The sequence below is a fragment of the Rhinolophus ferrumequinum genome, chromosome 12, assembly GCF_004115265.2.
Source record: "Rhinolophus ferrumequinum isolate MPI-CBG mRhiFer1 chromosome 12, mRhiFer1_v1.p, whole genome shotgun sequence".
Classification (NCBI taxonomy): domain Eukaryota; kingdom Metazoa; phylum Chordata; class Mammalia; order Chiroptera; family Rhinolophidae; genus Rhinolophus; species Rhinolophus ferrumequinum.
In genome coordinates, this window is record NC_046295.1 from 59,487,630 (window position 1) to 59,505,221 (window position 17,592).

General features: G+C 34.2%; 1 protein-coding gene across 1 annotated transcript in view; it reads left to right on the forward strand.

Annotated features, from left to right (window-relative positions):
- Positions 1 to 17,568, forward strand: part of FSD1L (fibronectin type III and SPRY domain containing 1 like) — a 63,888-nt gene extending 46,320 nt beyond the window's left edge. The window contains exons 9-14 of the mRNA XM_033123739.1: positions 2,654 to 2,783; positions 3,380 to 3,412; positions 6,329 to 6,429; positions 6,874 to 7,125; positions 10,241 to 10,329; positions 13,732 to 17,568. Coding sequence (XP_032979630.1) covers positions 2,654 to 2,783; positions 3,380 to 3,412; positions 6,329 to 6,429; positions 6,874 to 7,125; positions 10,241 to 10,329; positions 13,732 to 13,854 — 728 coding nt within the window. The 3' untranslated portion in view covers positions 13,855 to 17,568. The remainder of the gene's footprint in view (positions 1 to 2,653; positions 2,784 to 3,379; positions 3,413 to 6,328; positions 6,430 to 6,873; positions 7,126 to 10,240; positions 10,330 to 13,731) is intronic.
- Positions 17,569 to 17,592: the final 24 nt, after the last annotated feature.

Consider the following 17,592-nt stretch of genomic DNA (forward strand, 5'->3'; position numbering starts at 1 on the left):
GTTTTATCAAGCATATCTCACTGTGGGGTAACCAACCCTGCTGGATAGACTGAAACTCAACCCTGAGGCCCACTGAACTTCAGAGAGATCCAGAATAAAATTTGTCTCTTAAATAGCTATGGCTTGCAGATTTTCTAAGATTGTACCATAGCATAGGAGTGGCTACTAATGAGAGCAAGAGCTCCAGAGGAAGAGTCCAGATTTGTTTTTAAAATGTCATCTTGAACAGTTGTTTACTAATTTTTATTGGCTTGTTGTAGAACCCTTTTTGACCAACCAGTAGAAGTAAGTGTATGAGCAAAAAACTGGAAGGAAAGAGGGAGAGGTGTAGATTAAATAGCTGACACCTACAAAAATTTCATATCCTGCTACTTAGGGTACTTGGTGTGGAAAATAGTGAACATTGTTAACTTCTGTCTCTCCAGCATATGTAGCACTATTCTGTGATGGGAATTGTCAGAAGTGACGTGTAATGTAAAGTTATTTTGACCAGAATTTTAAAATATTATCCCTTACTTCCTTGTAAAGGTAAATGATACGATATTAATCACAATTGACTCTCTAGCCTCAAATGATAGTGGCTATGATAGAATTTTACAGTAACAAGAAAACAGTCACCAATACAACCAGTTAAATCCCTTGAAACATATCTGAACTCTTGAGTTTTTTGGTACTCTGTTTTCACAGACTTTTAAAGGTATGGAAACTAATATCTAGCTATATTACAGGGCTTATGTAAAGACAGGACTAACATTTGAAACCTTACTTTTGAGGCCAGTCCTTTTGTTTTTTTAAAAAAACTGTATGATGTTATCCCTGTTACCTTTGCCTCTATGACTTAATTGAGGTTCCATAAAGGAATAGCATCCAAAAACAAAAAGAGAGAGAGAAGATTATACCCCTGGGATTGAAACCCATGCCTCTCTGTTTGGGTGTGGTGGTATTTGATAAGTCTGGTCTGAAGTGGCTTGGGAGTGATACCTTTTCTTGTAACCATTACTTCACCCTTCTCTCCATCATAAGAAATATTAAAGAACAGCCTTAGAATTTTTTTCTTTCCTTTTTTAAAAAAAATTATTATTATTTTCTTCACTTTTATTTTTTTAAACAGCCTTAGGATTTTAACAAGAAACTGAGAATTGATGGCACCTTAGCATTATATGCACTTTTTCTTTTTCTCAAAAATGTAGATGCCCTCACATGCATTAGCTAATGACTAATATAGAGGTTAACCATGTTTTTTTAAGGCAGTTCATTCTTGATAGTGCAGGGTCTCAATTTTGCTTAATCCTAACTTTTTAGTAATCTACCTAATAAGGAATTCTATTTTCATTTTTACTGGAAAGCTGTATTATTTATTTTTTCTGTAAGTCCATTGCTGTATACATACAGATTTTGAAAGCCATTAACTGACTTGCATGGTGTGCCATTTACTGGAAGCAGTTATGGTCAGTAAACGTATTTAGAACGTTGTGTAAATAGACAATGAGTAATAGGTCCGATGCATAGTTGAAATTAAAGTGCTCTTTACAGAACAGTAGAGGATAAAGGATTCTTGATTCACTAGGTAAACATTAGGCTTTCTATATGAATATTTAGTTGTTTGATGATGCATACATCACGGACACACTGAAGATGTAGCTAAATCAAGTAATATCCTTAAGTGAAATGGGGTATTGGAAAGAAATAATTCCTTCAATGAGTAATTACCAGAAATTGGAACTTTTGTAGGGAAATACAACTGACAGAGCCAGATTAGTTAGTTGGTGACTGTGTAGTAGGTAATACCTTGCTTAAGACAGAGATTCTAAGAATTGCATTTTAAAATAGTAGGAATTGTGCATTACTCGCTATGAAACAATAAATTTTAATGATTTACTCTCAATTTCGAAAGAGAGAAGGTAATACCTTGCTATACTGATTTCCTAAATTAGCAGTTCTAAGTATGTCTTGTGAATAGTACAGATGGTTCTCTAAAATACCAAATAATTTGAAAATCATAGTTTTGTTTTTTAATTTTTTATTTAAGTAGACACACACACACACACACACACACACACACACACACACACACAGACACTCCTTGCCATGTAAATCATCTCTAGCTCTGTCAGCTGTGTCAGTTCCCTTGCTTCTGCCATCATGGCCCGTTTCTCCATGCTTGTCTGAATTTGAAACTACTGAGAGTTTAATGAAATTTTTGAGTATTAGAGGATTGGGAAAAATGTGGGTGTGCCAGGCTCTATAATTTTTTTACACCACATCACTTTCTCCTCATCCTTAATTCTACTAACTCCTCTTCCTATTTAGTCATAACAATTAACATAATCAACTGCTATCCTAGAAACAGGAAATTGGGGTTATTGTATACTGATGGAGATTCCAGCAGAAGAAATAGCAAAAACACCCATGGCCATGCAAGTACATTGTATTTGTTGGGAGTATAGGATATATAGAGAAGAAGAATGGGAGATAAAGTAGGAATTAGTAAATTACGCCCTTATCTTTGGGGACTTTAAAACCTAGGATTAGGAATTTGAACTTTATATACAGTATTGAATAAGTTGAGTAGGAAAATAGTATGATGATAGTTGTGCTTCAGAAAGTGGAGATATGCTACATTTTTAAAAAATTGAAATACTGTTTTGGATAGCACTTAACTTCAGTTTGGATAACTCATCATCCCATTTGAACCTGAGAGTTGAAGATACCTGTGTAGAATGGGATCCTACTGGAGGCAAAGGTCAAGAAAATAAAATTAAAGGAAAAGAGAACAAGGGCAGGTAAGCTAGTTCCTTAAATCTGTTATCTGGACAAATGCTTGTACACTGATTCAAATTTCATGATAACTTACAATGAAATTCTTATTCTGTATATCAGTATGATTTATGATAATGTTGATAACATCAAAGTGAAGAACATAATAATTGTTTGCCAATACTTGAATTTGTCACTAACATTTTCCATTTCTTTTTCTTAGTTTCTTTTCTAATCCTCTTCTTATACATTTTAATTTCAGTATTCCATTTCTTTAAAGTTATATCTATAGTAATTTGAACTGCTTAGAGAGAAGTTCCTAATATAGTTCCTGAATTTTAGATGTATAGTCACCTGTCTTACCTGAAGGTCTGCCTCGAATGACAACTTAGAGCATGTACGACCCTGACCCCCGTGTCTTGCCCCTGATCAGCAGCTACCTTATGAACCAAAGAGTTAGGCTTGGGATCTTTAATTGTTGTTAGATTTATTTAGATAGTCTCAAAGTTTGGGGCTTCTTACTTTTTTAACAGCAGGCTTTTGATCTAATTTTATTATAAGCTGTTAAATTTAAGTTATAAAGCAGTCTCTTGTTTAACAGTTGCCTATTTTTATCTGACAGTGTCCATGTTACTTCACTGAAGAGACATACAAGGTGATGATCTGTGTCTGTCTAGCTCTAGGACTTAGTATATCTAGCTTGGCTGAATAACTTTAATATTTTGTTCTTTAACCAATAAGCAGAAACCTTCATAAGCTAAAATATTGCTCTGTGTAGATTGTCTGTATTGATAGCTTATGTTTTGAATTTACAGCATTATAGTGTGCTGCATAGTATTTAGATTATATTGTATATGATAAAACAGTAAACTCTGCTTAAAGTCTTTCTTGAATTATTTTCCCTTGTCTGACTTTTTCCTGCATTTACTTATAACTGGCATCTTTGTTGTTGTGCTATATTCAGTATATCTAACGTTGCAGCTTTGTTTTTATTTGTATTTCATACGAGCCAGGTTTGAGGAGTTCTGTATTTTATAATGATCATGCAGTTTTGAAAGCATCAGAATAAAAAAATAAAGGTCCTTACTAAAATTATTAGGACAGTGCCAGAAAGGTGATTCAATTCAAATGCACAAATAATAATGTTAAGATACCACGTATCTCTTTCAGTAACCAGAATGTGTTCTCTTTCCAAAATTATCTTCCTCTTTTTTCTAGTTTATTTGCTCATTGTTGAAAGCGACTTTATAGTTAGTGTATTATATATATTGTAACATGCTCCTGGATTTAATAGAATAAAATGTATGAAGTTTCATTTCATCAGTTGGAGATTTTTAAACTGCTTGTATTTAGCATTTCAGATCATATTATTTCTTTCTCTCTTCCCTCCTTTTGAGGGTATTTTCTATATAGGCTACTTCTGGACAATTATGTACGTTTATTCTTTCCATAAATATTTGCTCACTGTAGGATGTCAGATGAATGTTGTGGGATAGATAGAGATAAAGACTGCCCTTGCCTTCAAGAAATTTGCCCTAACTTACGTAGATGAGAGGTACATATTTATATACAAATAATAATAACACAAGGTGTAGAGATTATGTGTAATGGTAAGTGTGGATAAAGGAGTTTAGAGGAAGAACGAGGTCCGGAGCTGCCAAGTGTTGAAGTGGTCAGTGAGGGCAATGAGCCAAACTGAAAGTAACAAACTTTCATTCACTATGATAGTATAAGCAAGAGGCCACAAAGGAAAGGGTGCTAGCTCTCCCCATATTTCATTTTTCCCGGCAGAATGAGGTCAGGGCCAGGTAAATCACAGAAGGTTGCAGATGGCAGATGTATTCTGACTGCTGAGGAAGCCCGAAGTAAAAGGTCCTTCCTGTTGTTTTATGGACCTGAGGCCAAGAAGATACGGGAGGAGGAAAGGTTAGGAATACAAAAGTATTGAGACAGAGTGGAGAAAAGCGTCTTCATACTCCACCCTCCACCCTAGCCCCCTTTATGGAGGTCTCCTCAGAGGCTGCTAAAAAGGCTCTCAGCTGAAGGCCTGTCTCCTGTAAGGGGATCTCTGAATAGAGGTGCCTAAGCTAGGAATGCAGATGTGCATATGAGCATGGACTAAGGCCAGGGATTGCAACTCCCTGCAGAAACTGCAGTGAACTGGCTGTACACCAAGTCTGGTGTGGGGAAGGTAGCCCCCGCCCCCAGGCCTGCCAGTAAGGCCTTTATAATTGCCTGTGGTTGGTCCTGAAAGAGCACCTGTAGGATTTTGGCCTGGAGTTGGACTCCTCAGAAGTTCTTTAGCCTGGTAGGATCTGGAAGAACTTCATCAATGGCAGCAACAGAGGAAAGGCACTGAAGCAGATTGTCTGAGTTTAAAGAACACTTTAGCTGCTACATTTAGCTAGGGGTGAAAAGGCTAGAAAATCAGGTTGGGACCAAATCAAGAAGAACCTGAAATGTCAAGCTGAGTCGTTTGTAAGCAGTAAGGAAATACTTGAAATTTTTAAAGTAAGAGAATCAGAGTTAAGTTTATCTCATAAACAGTGAACAAGATGCACTGGATAGCAAAGAGATCATTTGGAAGCTGGTAAAGCAATCCGGAGGAGAGGTAACAAAAAGCCTTAATTCGGAGACTTAAGAGGCCAAGTCGTCGTTAAAGAGGTGGGAAGAAGGGTATTGTGTTTGGCATAAGACAATAATAGCTGCTGTACTTCTTGCAAAAATGTACTTAGGGTCGGAAGTCTAAAATGCTGCAGTGGAAGAGTTCTCCTTATTCAGTTTTTCTCTGAAATTTAAACTGCCACTCTCAGTAGTTATGTCTGTTTTTCTTTTCTCCATGCTTTCCTTTTATTTCTTTACTACTGGTAAGTTATAAATTTTTTGTTTTTTAAATGCAGTGATTCAGTATAATTGAAATATTAATTTTTAAACATCTTTGGGATTTAATTTGAGTTTTTGAGAGTTAGTGAAAGACCTAATACTGTCCAGTCTACCATGTCACATAATTTGATATAAGGGGAAATCAAGTTGGATCATGTCCATTTCAGTAAGAGAAATGCTTTGTAATAATGACACTATCTTGTGCATGGATTTGGGAAATTGGTGTTTCTCTTTTTAAGAAGAAAAGATCCAGAACAGAAATACCTACTGCTCGCAAAAAAAAGTTACTAAGTTTTGATTATAATAAGCCTATTTTTGCCTTTGCTTCTATTTAAATTTAACTGAAAAATATAAGCTATAATCCACTATCTGTGTTGAGTTCTTTTTTCCCTTTGTATCTTGTCTGATTTTGATGTTGTTTATTTCAACTATGTGTTCTTTGTATAAGCCTTGCTCAGTCTGCATGATATTAGTGTTTGCAACCTGCTTTGTGCTGATGACTTACTACGCTTGAGTGTTTATTATTGACAACTCCGTGTAATAATAATTCAGATAAAATTAAATGGTGTTATTTGTGCAACATAATTAGAAAATCTTTTCAAAGATTTCTTTTGTGATTTATAATTTTAGTTTATGAAACATTTACAACATAGAATGTTTGTTTTTCTTTTTGTTCCTGTTTATATAGAAGTGGTACACCATCTCCCAAACGGACATCTGTAGGTTCCAGGCCACCAGCAGTAAGAGGCAGCAGAGATCGTTTTACTGGGGAATCATACACAGTGCTGGGTAGGGTAAACTTAGTAGTTCTTCATCATCTCCTGTTAAAGGTGTCCCAGTCACACTGGGGGACTTCCCACTCACTCAGAGCTGGAGTGAGTGTCTGTGTACTGAATGAATCTGCCGAAGTTTCTCCCTCTTGAAACCTAATTACTTTGGCAGGTTTTCAGATTGTCTTGTTATTGATATGTTTAAAACTACTTCATTTTACATACCGTTCCACTTATATGTAGAAATCTTGAAGGCGTAGTAAGTAGGGAAAGTTCTGAAGCCTTTTATACGCAGAAAAATTAGTAATATGCAAGCAAAGTTTTAGCAGATACTCTACAATTAGTGTCAAGTGTGTTAATATCCTAAATCGAATTTTTTGTGCCATTTTATGGGACAAGCGATAGGTTAAAAAATCTATAAGGAAGAGGTAAGAGTCAAATTTACTTTTCTGATCTTTTGTAGGAGACACTGCTATTGAAAGCGGACAGCATTATTGGGAGGTCAAGGCCCAGAAGGATTGTAAATCCTACAGTGTGGGAGTAGCATACAAGACTTTGGGGAAATTTGACCAATTAGGAAAGACAAATACTAGTTGGTGTATCCATGTCAACAACTGGCTACAAAACACATTTGCAGCAAAGCATAACAATAAAGTCAAAGCCTTGGATGTTACTGTTCCTGAGAGAATAGGTGTATTTTGTGATTTTGATGGGGGTAAGTTTACTGATTTTCTCATAAGTCATTTCGTCATAGTTGCTTGTGTTTCAGTACTTTTCACTGGTAATCATCTATACAGAATTTCCATTAGTATTGTGGATACGGGGGTGTTTTGACCTCCTAGGATTTGATCTCAAACATAATTTCAGCTCCAGAGTTGACTGGAAGGATATGCAGTGTCTGCTTGCAGCCCTACAAAAGCACTCATCTATAATGTACTAAATGAATTTGAAAGAAAGATTTTGCTAATTTTAGCCTTAAAGCATTAAACTTCTTTTGTCCGTTTTAATTTTTTCTTACCTTGTTTTATTACCTGGAAAGCATGATGGAGTCAGAATTTTCTAGTTGGAATAGACCTTAGAAATAAATACTCACTCCATCTGCCTTATATAATAATATAAAACCCTTTTTACATTATCTCTGCAGGTAGTTTCCTCTGTGCTTGAAGAAGTTTTTTATGCCAAGTTTCTTGTCTTAGAAGGCAGCCTGTTTCATTGTTGAATAGCACTTGGTTAGAAAGTTTTTCTTTAATTGACTCACTTTGCCTCCCAATAAATTCTGAGACTGTTGCTCTTAAATTTTGTCACCTGAAGAAACACAGAATTATGTTTCCTAAATCACATTTACATGATAATCCTTATTCGCTTAAAAACTACTAATACTGTTTATCTTGCCCTTTTTCCAGACTATACATTTTCTGTACCATTAGTTGTTCATCATATTTAATTTTTCAACCCCTTACAATCTCCTATGGTTGTATATTATGCCAATATATTTCTTAAAGATTGTTTCTCAAAGTAGGATGCACAACTTCTGACCGTCATAGGACAGTGATTTGGCGGCACATTTTCTAGCTCTGTGACTTAATGGCACCTATAATGAGTTTGTAGCCACCTAATCCACTAGGTCTTTTGTCATGGAGTTCTGTCACATTGTTTTTTCCTCTTATATTAGTCAATTTAGGGTTGTTTTTTGTTGTTACTCAAATGAGTATTGTATTTGTCTTTAAATTTCATCTTAATAGATTTGGCCAAGCTTTGCCTCCTGTTAAAATCATCTAAAAATCAACTTGATATTTATTTATCCTTTGTAAAATTTCTTTAAGCTTTTTGAATTAGGTATTTGATAAGTATCTTCTCTACTGTCATTACATATTTATAAAAATTTTGAAGATGATGTATGATTGAGCTAAGGAGCAAAAGTCATTCCCTAGATGCTTCTAAGTCGACACTTTTAAGCTAATAAACCCAATTTTTTCCATTTTAAGCAGCATTGTGTAACTAATTCATGAGCTATCACCCTAGTTACTCAAACAAAAAAGGAAAAAAGTGCATGTTGGCTTGATTTATTTTTAGTGATGACTTGTCAGTTTTGTTTTGTTGCATTCTTTTTTACTTAATCACTTTGAATCAGATAAATAATTTTCCTCAAGATAAATGGTAAATTTATTGGCACACATATTTTTTTTGCTTTTTCAACTACCAAGATAGCATTTGCTTATCATCTTCTGTCTCCTTTCCCATACTTTGTGGTTCCTTAGAGATAGTAGTGAGAAGTATAATTGTTAGCCTAGAGCACAGGGTATAAGAGGTAGTTGTAATGTAGGATGGGATCCGATTTTGAGGGCCTTGAAGAAGAATAATAGGCTACTCTCTTTTTTAGTAGTTGAGAGAGGGGCCTTATGCACATTTTAGAAAACTAGTCATATGATGATACTCTAGTTTTAGAAATACTAGAGTAAATGGTTAAATGGTTGCAAATGTGGATAAGGTAAGAATTTTCAGGAAGCAGTCTTTAAGCAATGTAGGCAGGACCATGTCTATTTTCTTAAGTAGTATATCCTTATTGCCAGGAAAGTACGTTTTACATACAAGCCCTTAAGTATTTGTTGAGTGACCAGTAGTAACAAGGGCATGAGCAGTGGGGAATAAAGAAGAATAGATTGGGTGGTGAGAAAATAGAATTCATAAGATTTGATAACTAAATATGGATTGGAGGAAGAGACAAAGAGTTGACAATGACTCTGAGGTTCTAGCCAGTGTGATACAGAGGACAACAGCGTCACCAATAGGATAGGAAACAGAGGGAGTCCTGGGGAAAAATGAGGTGCCAAGAGGACGATGTGGCATGTCTGGCAAATATTTGGAAATGCAGTGCTAAACTCAGAGGAGAAGTAGAGCTGAAGCTAAATATTACAGACAGCATCACAGAGTGGCTGCTGAAGATTGCACAGAACAATTCAGTATTACTGCTCTGCTGTTTACTAACATTGTGACCATATGTAGAGTGCTTAATATTTTGAGGTAAAGCAGCCAGTGCTTTTAATAGTAGGATAAATGTTAGTTTTGTGTATTTTTTCCCCTCTGCTGGCAGCTGATTTATTAAGGGAGTATTGCAGAGAGAAAAGAGCTCGGACGAGCATCTACGTTTAGAATAGGAGAAAAAGAGAGGATGTCCTCAGGGTTATGATACAATCCAAGAGAATAGTCATGAGAGAAGAATTTCAAGAAGTGATAACAGTTGTAAATGGGTCATCAGGTTGGACAGTTAGGTGGTCAGAAAGAGTTATGTTAGTTGCATGATCATGTTGAAAAGACAGAATGAGAGGATTTTTTAAATTAACAAAGCTGAAGCAGTGATAACTATACTATGATTTCAGAGGCTGCAGTGTGAGTATGGCTTCAGGTAGTTAGAAGACAAGGTTTCATAGAATGACCCTTAAATGGTGATGGGGTTTGGGTAGAGAGACTGGTTATAGTAAAAATGAGGAAGAAATAGTCTTGGTTTTTAGTGGACTAAGGAAACCATTTGTTAAATAATGACAAAATAAATAGTTTCTAGTTGACTAAGTAGAATTCTGCCAGATTATGGAAGCACTGTGGAGATCGAAAACCAGGGAAAGAAAACTGGATTTGGGCTTTTTCTTAAGCACATTTTCTGATGATTTTCAATTGAGAATTACTAAGTCCAGTCATTGTAGTTTGTAACAAAAAAAAAAATTAATGTCAAAATATGCACTTAATTACTAGTTTTATGCATGATTATATGTTAGACTTAAGTAGATGTTATAGTATTTTGTATAATAAACCAGGCTTTTTTTCCTTCTCTTTAGGTCAACTTTCTTTCTATGATGCAAACTCAAAACAGTTGTTGTATTCCTTTAAGACAAAATTTACTCAGCCAGTATTACCTGGTTTCATGGTTAGTACCTAATTTATGTTTTGTTTGGTTTGGCAAATGACCTGTGCTGTATAGGAAAACGGACTATCTTATTTTTTTCTTCGTATTCCTCTCCTTTTCACCAGTCCACCTCTCCCCAATCTGCAATTGTCTGTTTATTTTCGGTATATTTTATTGAAGTAAATAATAATACATAAAAGTACACACGTTATAAGCAGGCAGTTTGATGAGTCTACATGGGACTTGCACTGGTGTTTGTAACCAGCCTCCAAATCAAGAAGCAGAACGTTCCCCGAACCTTGCCAGCCCCCTTGTGCCCATTCCCAGGTGCTCCTCGCCCCCTCCATATGGGGACTATCTTGAGTTTTAATACTGTAAACTGAAATTTGCCTTCTTAAATTTTGTATAAATGGAATCAGACAGTTTCTTTTTGGCTTAACATTATGGTTATGAGATTTATCCATGTTCTATGTGGTGGTAAATCACTCATTCTCATAGTTGTCCATTATATGAGTCTGTTATAATTTATCCATTCTAATTTAGTTGGTACTTGGGTGGCTTTCCTTTGGGGAACATTTATAAATAGAACCGCTATGAATATTCTCGTTCATGTCTTTTGGTGGGTGTGTGTGTGTGTGTGTGTGTGTGTGTGTGTGTGTGTGTGGTGTGTATGTATTTATTGGGTATAGAAGTAGGATTGGGATTGCTAGATCATATGGTGTGTGTGTAATTAACTGTCGCAGTTTTCCAGAGTCATTGGTTATACCAATGTACCACCAGCAGTATACCGTGTTTCCCCAAAAATAAGACCTAGCTGGGCTATCACCTCTAATGCGTCTTTCGGAGCAAAAATTAATATAAGACCCGGTATTATATTATATTATATTATGTTATATTATGTTATGTTAAAGATCCAGTCTTATATTATAGTAAAATAAGACTGAGTCCTATATTAATTTTTGCTCCAAAAGACGCTTTAGAGCTGATTGTGTGGCTAGGTCTTATTTTCGGGGAAACACAGTATGTCAGGTAGATATGTAGTGAGTTTATTCATTGCTTTTTCATTCCAAGTAATGAAATTATAGTTACTTTATTAAATGTCATAAGATGCTTTAGGAAATTCATTTTTAAACTAATTAAAATTGGGTTTCTTCTTCATTGAAGGCTTGCTTGTATTGACTAAGTAAATGTTAAAATTTTTGTGTACAAGATTAATTTTCTTTTTTAAAGTCAGACTTACTGAGGTATGATTTATAGTAGTGTACAGTTCTGTGGTATTTGACAAATGTATACAGTTGTATAACCACCGCCATAATCAAGACATAGAACATTTCCATCATCTAAGAAAATTCCTTCATGCTTCTTTGTAGTGAACATCTATTAATATCACACCCAGCCCTGGCAGTCACTAAGCAGTTTTTAGACCCTATAGTTTTGGTTTTTCCAGAATAGTATAGAAAAGGAATTGTATGGTATGTAGACTGTTGATTCTGTAGCCTAATACATTTGAAATTCATCTGTGTTGTTGTGTTTGTCAGTTGACCCATTTTTTCATTGCTTAGTGGTGTTCGTATATGTATGTATCACACGTTATTCATCATTCACCAGAATTGCCAAAAACTGGGTTCTTTCCAGTTTTGCCAAGTAAAGGCACTGTAAACATTTTCACGTGGGTTTTTGTGTGAATATTTGTTTTCATTTCTTTTGGTTAAATAGTGAGGTTGCTAGATCACATTGAAAGTGTATCTTTAACTTTATAAGAAGCTACCAAAATGTTTTCCAAAGTGGCTGTACCACTTTTGTATTCCTACAAGTAATATATGAGAGTTTACCAGATCCGTGCCATTATTTGATAATGTCACATATTTTGTTTTTGTTAAGCTATTTTAGTAGGTGTGTAATGGTAGTTTATTGTGATTTTAATTTCCATTTTCCTAAGAACAAACGATGTTGAGCATCTTTTCATATGCTTATTTGCCATTTGTAATTTCATTGGTGAAGTATCTGTTCAAGTCTTTTGCTCAGTTTTTAACTGGGTTACTTGTTTCCTTATTAGTGAGTTTTTAAGATTTCCTTATGTATTGTGGATATGAGTCCTTTATCAGATAAATATTTTGCAAACACAGTATCTTCTCCTAGTGTGTGGTTTTTATCATTTTCTGAACATTTTGAAGAGAAGTTTTTCTTTATGAAGTTCAGTTTATCGATTTTTTTTGCTTTGATGGATCCTGCTTTGCTCAACTCAGGGTCCCAAAGATATTCTTTGTTTGTTTTTTTTCTTGAAAGTTTTTATGGTTTTAGGTTTTACATTTAGGTCTATGATCCATTTAGAGTTAATTTTTCATATATGATAGTAACGGGTATGGTTTGAGATCTGTTTTTCTCTCATATGTATGTCCAGTTGTTTCAGTACCATTTATTGATTTGCCCTTACACTGTTGTGCTAGATATTTTGAGTAAATATTTTTGTAAATTGCTTAAATAATTTCCATAAAAAAGTAATATCGTAGTTTTAAAATCAGAGTTAATTTTGTATTTTCAGAGTTATCATTACTGAACCTGCTAGTTTTTAAAATTTAGAATGTTAAGTATATAGTTACAAATTTCACAAGTTAGATTCTTTGGTACAATACTGTAGTTACTTAGTAAATCTTGAACACTTTAGGATATAATTGAAGGTGGCAATACTTAATTTCTAGAATCTCTCTTGCCTTAAGCTTGTGTCTGTTACATACATGAAAGTTGATGACAATTTAAATGATCCATATTTTCATATTTTAATTCTCTTGACTGTTCCAGGTCAGTTTTTGTTCACTTTATTGGAGGATAGCTGTGCTCTGTTCACAAGCAAAACAGTTTTATCTTTCATAAACTCGTTCACATTTATGGTAATTAAAGAATATGGCAAGTGTATCTGGATATTGCCATTTGCATTTTTCTCAGAAGTCCTTTAAGAATTAAGAGTTCTTACTGTTAGGGAAGAAACTATTGGATTTTACTGTTAACGAAAGTGTGTTTCATTCCTATAGTCTCAGGCCATACCTCTTCAATATCTACAGCACTAAGTGGGATAAGTAAGTTGGCTCTTTGTGCACTTCTCTTGGTTGTGAAGGTTAGCACAGTGATGATAGCCAATGTCTTTTGCCTAGATTAATGCAATTAGTCTCTAAATTTCTGCAGCCACCAGTTCTCTTGTGTGCAGCTCCAGTGGGCTCTCCTACCAAAGACTCCCTTTGGAGTCTCTGTGGTTCTAAAGGACGCTTGAGTTAGCCTTTCCCCTCAGTTCAAATATGAAGGTTATCAGTTTGGAACTTGCTGATGTTCACATATGTGGCATTATGCCTTTGAAATGGAAATTTAAGTCTCACTTAAGTTCTAATTGATTGGAAATCTGACTGAAGCTTTGTTTTTGTCTTTTCTTAGGTTTGGTGTGGTGGACTTTCTTTGAGTACTGGTATGCAGGTTCCAAGTGCTGTGAGAACACTTCAGAAAAATGAAAATGGAATGACTGGTTCAGCTAGCAGCCTAAACATTGTTACTCAGTAACGCCCACTTAGAATATGTTTATCCACCTCCACCTTTTGATTGGGTGGCCTTAGTCACAGAAACTTAGGAGTGGTGGAAATGAGATTTGCTACGTTCTGCTTTAAGGCCTGGAATCTCTTAGCATTAAGCTTCTACTACAAAGTATTCACAGGAATCTACTGTGCAATAGCATAGAAGCAAGCAGATATCAAGCAAGAAACTGGTATTTTAAAGAGCAAATGGGAGACAAATCAGTGTTTAAATAATTACATAGAAACTCACTTTTGTTTTTCTTGGGTTACTTTGGCTTTTCTAATGTTCAGTTACATACAGTAGCCCTGGGGCCTGAAGAAAAAAAATTTAAATCTTCTTTCTTCTATACTTCCTTCCCCCACCCCCTTATCACTACCTATTATTTAGTTCTTACACAGAAGCTTTAAAAATAAACAGTTCTCTGAGGTTTTCTAAAAATTGAAATAATTGGTTGGGGATGCTAGACAGGTTTTCTTACAATGGTTTATTTTTCCCCCTTTATAAGTAAGTTGAGTTTTGCTAATTTATCCTCTTTTGTTGTATTGACTAGATTGTATGTCATGTTCTCTTTTCCAAATATTGTGGTATTTCTCTTGTGGTTATAACTCAAAATAGAGAGTGGATAAGAAGAGTTTCTAGACATGATAGCTTAAAATCACCCAAATTTCAGTTTTTCGCTTGCTGCACTAACACTGGCAAAGTGATATTCTTTATATGTTGCTCTGTTTAATTAGACTTCTTTTCATTCCATCATTTTGGATGATGGGTAATATTTTTAAAAGCTTTATATTTTCTGATTTTGTTGTCTAGTTTAATATTACTTTTAATAGTTATCTTTGGTAAAATTCCCACTTGAATTTGGTAATAACTGATAATACTTATACTGATTTTTACCATTTCTAGTAGGAATGAAAGTTTATTGAAGTTATATAGGAGGTAGGAAAACCTACCCTACTCAAGTTTTATCTAAGAAGGATAAGGCTATAAAGGGAGATGCCTAAAACTACTTGTTACTGAAGTCATTTATATCTGCTTTTTGATATGACAGAGAATGGCTTAAACAATTGTTTTAAAAAATGTATACATATCTCTGATTTATTTGGCACATGAGTTTTTTAGTCGTAATTAGAGGTTCTCTCTCAATCCTTTTGCTACATTCATTTGCTTTCTAAAGGGGTCTAATTCTTCCAAAAATCTCAACATAGAATCTTTACCAAAGTTTGAAAAAATGTGTTAACAAAGAGTAAAACCCATGGTTATTGAGAACATATCTATTTTTTAAAAGTTGATTAAAATTTGTACCACAGTCCTTTGCACCAAACTGAAAGTTGTAATTAGTGGTATTTAAGAATTCTTTGACTGTTTTTAAGAGGTCTAAATTTGTATATTCCTTAATTTTTGAAACTTTTACTTTCTCATTTTGACTTACTTTCATTTTCATTTTAAGTATATTGTGCTATGAAAACCTTCTAAGAAATAACTGATGCTGCTTACATTGGAGTTGCTTTCTACAGAAGGGCCTGTGGAATAGGAATAGCCCATTCTTTCTTCAAGTTTACTGTTTACTGATAGGATGTTTTATTCATTTTAAAACAAATCTAAATGAGGAATTTTATTTGAACTGGATATTATTTTCCCAGAGGACAGTCATAATTGCACCATTGATGACATATTGGTAATTTTAAAGACTGTAAGGGAGTTTAGAGAATGAAATATGTCAATAGATACTCCTTTGATTCTCCAGATATAATTTTGTTTTTTGTTCATCCTGGAGATTATGAAATAAATTTTTGGATGTTCTATTCCCCACAGCAGGTTTATTCCAGGACCTAAGGAAGCAGGAAGTTATAATTCTTTCATACAGTCAAACCTGAAAGCAGTAATTTAGTGGAGGAGCTGCTTTATGTGAACGGTTGTACATGTATATTTCAGAAAAATGACACAGAAAAAGCCAGAAATTCTTGTATAAAACTTTTCACTATTATGTCTTATATAATCGTGTCTTCTCTTTAATTCAGTGCCTTCTTCTTGTAAGCATGCTCTTCTTGCTTCATGCTCCATGTCCCATGCAGTGTCCACTGATATTTAAACCAGAGACCATTATGCTACACTATACCAGTGAGGGCCTTCTATTGCAGGAGCATGGGGAAAAGGAAATACTAATCAGGGTCTGGTGGAGTGTATATGATTATTTCCTCTGCTCATGCCACCATTTGAAATCTTTTCAAATAGATTTTGAAAAAAATCTATTTTCTAATATTCATAGTAACATTTTCTAGTATTCATTTGGAAAAGTCATTGAGAGGAATACTGTTATTCAAAATAATAATCTGAGGTTTTCCTGTTACTGTACTTCTTAAAGGTCTCTAAGAATAAAGAGCAAAATGTGTGGGCTTTTAGTTTACTTATTTTATTTGCATTAAGTTAAACTGGAGAAAGTTTGCAACCTTCCTTTTCAAACTAGAAAATAATCAACTGTAGTGCCTCTTTAAATAGTCTCAAGTTAAGGTAACTATTAACTTGATCATATGTATAACATTCTCATTGATATTTAAATTTAAAAATGTTGAGCTCTTTTACTCAATTTAATACATTGTGTAAGTTGGTATACCCTTTCAAACATTCTTTCTTGGTTTATTCACTCTTTGTTTTAACAGGTCAAACATGATTGCTTTCTGTAAAAGAAATGCATGAGAGATTGACAGTAATGGAGGTATCACAGATCTAAAAAAAAATATGTTTTATAAAAACATGCATTTAGTATTGCATTTCTCTTTTAGCAGTTGAAGCCCAAACCAGTTTTAGTAAACTGGATAAAGAAATGAAGGAATTGCCTTAAGCACTTTAGAAAAAGAATTTTTTACAATTCATTTTGATTCTTTGGGCTGACCATGTCACATTCGTCTTCAACTTTTGTTAAATATGTATATACCAAGCATTTAATAACAGTGCACATAGAAATTTAATATACCGTGATTCTTTGACTGTTCCAAGTGCAAAGTATTAGTGGCATGTCTGTACATGGGACTAGTTGGTGGCATCTGTACCATTTTGACACACCGTGAACTGCTAGTGTAAGCTGGACTTGGCCTACTTTGTTATGCAAACTAATATTTTCTCATATTATCATCTAAAGACACGTTGGCTTGGTTTTATTTACTCACGAAATTAAAGCATGAACAGTAAGATGTATAATTTGAACTTCTTGGACTGATCCTATAAAAGTAAATAACTTGTCATGAAATCTTTTAATTAGGCTAACATACTCTATTTCGTGTCTTACCTAGAATGATTAGTATAGTTATTTATTTTTGTTTCTTTTAGAAACAGGTTAAAAATTGGAAAAGGATATTATGGAAATTGATTATTTCAAAGAGTATTAATTTTAGAAAAGGAGAGTATAGACTTCTTACTACAAAATATGTGGTTCCAGGCTAAAAATGTTATGATTTTCAAATCATCATCATAATTCTTTTCCAAAAAAACTATATTTGTTAGATCAGTAGTCATTCATTGGCTAATTTATATAACAAATATTTTAAGTGTCTGTGATGTGTGAGTCATACTTTGTATTCAGATTTCCAAAATTAATGAAGTTTGGTTTACTGTGCATATAGTTTTTTGTTTTTTTTTTAATTTATTGGGGTGACAATTGTTAGTAAAATTACATAGATTTCAGGTGTGCAATTCTGTATCACATCATCTATAAATTACATTGTGTGTTCA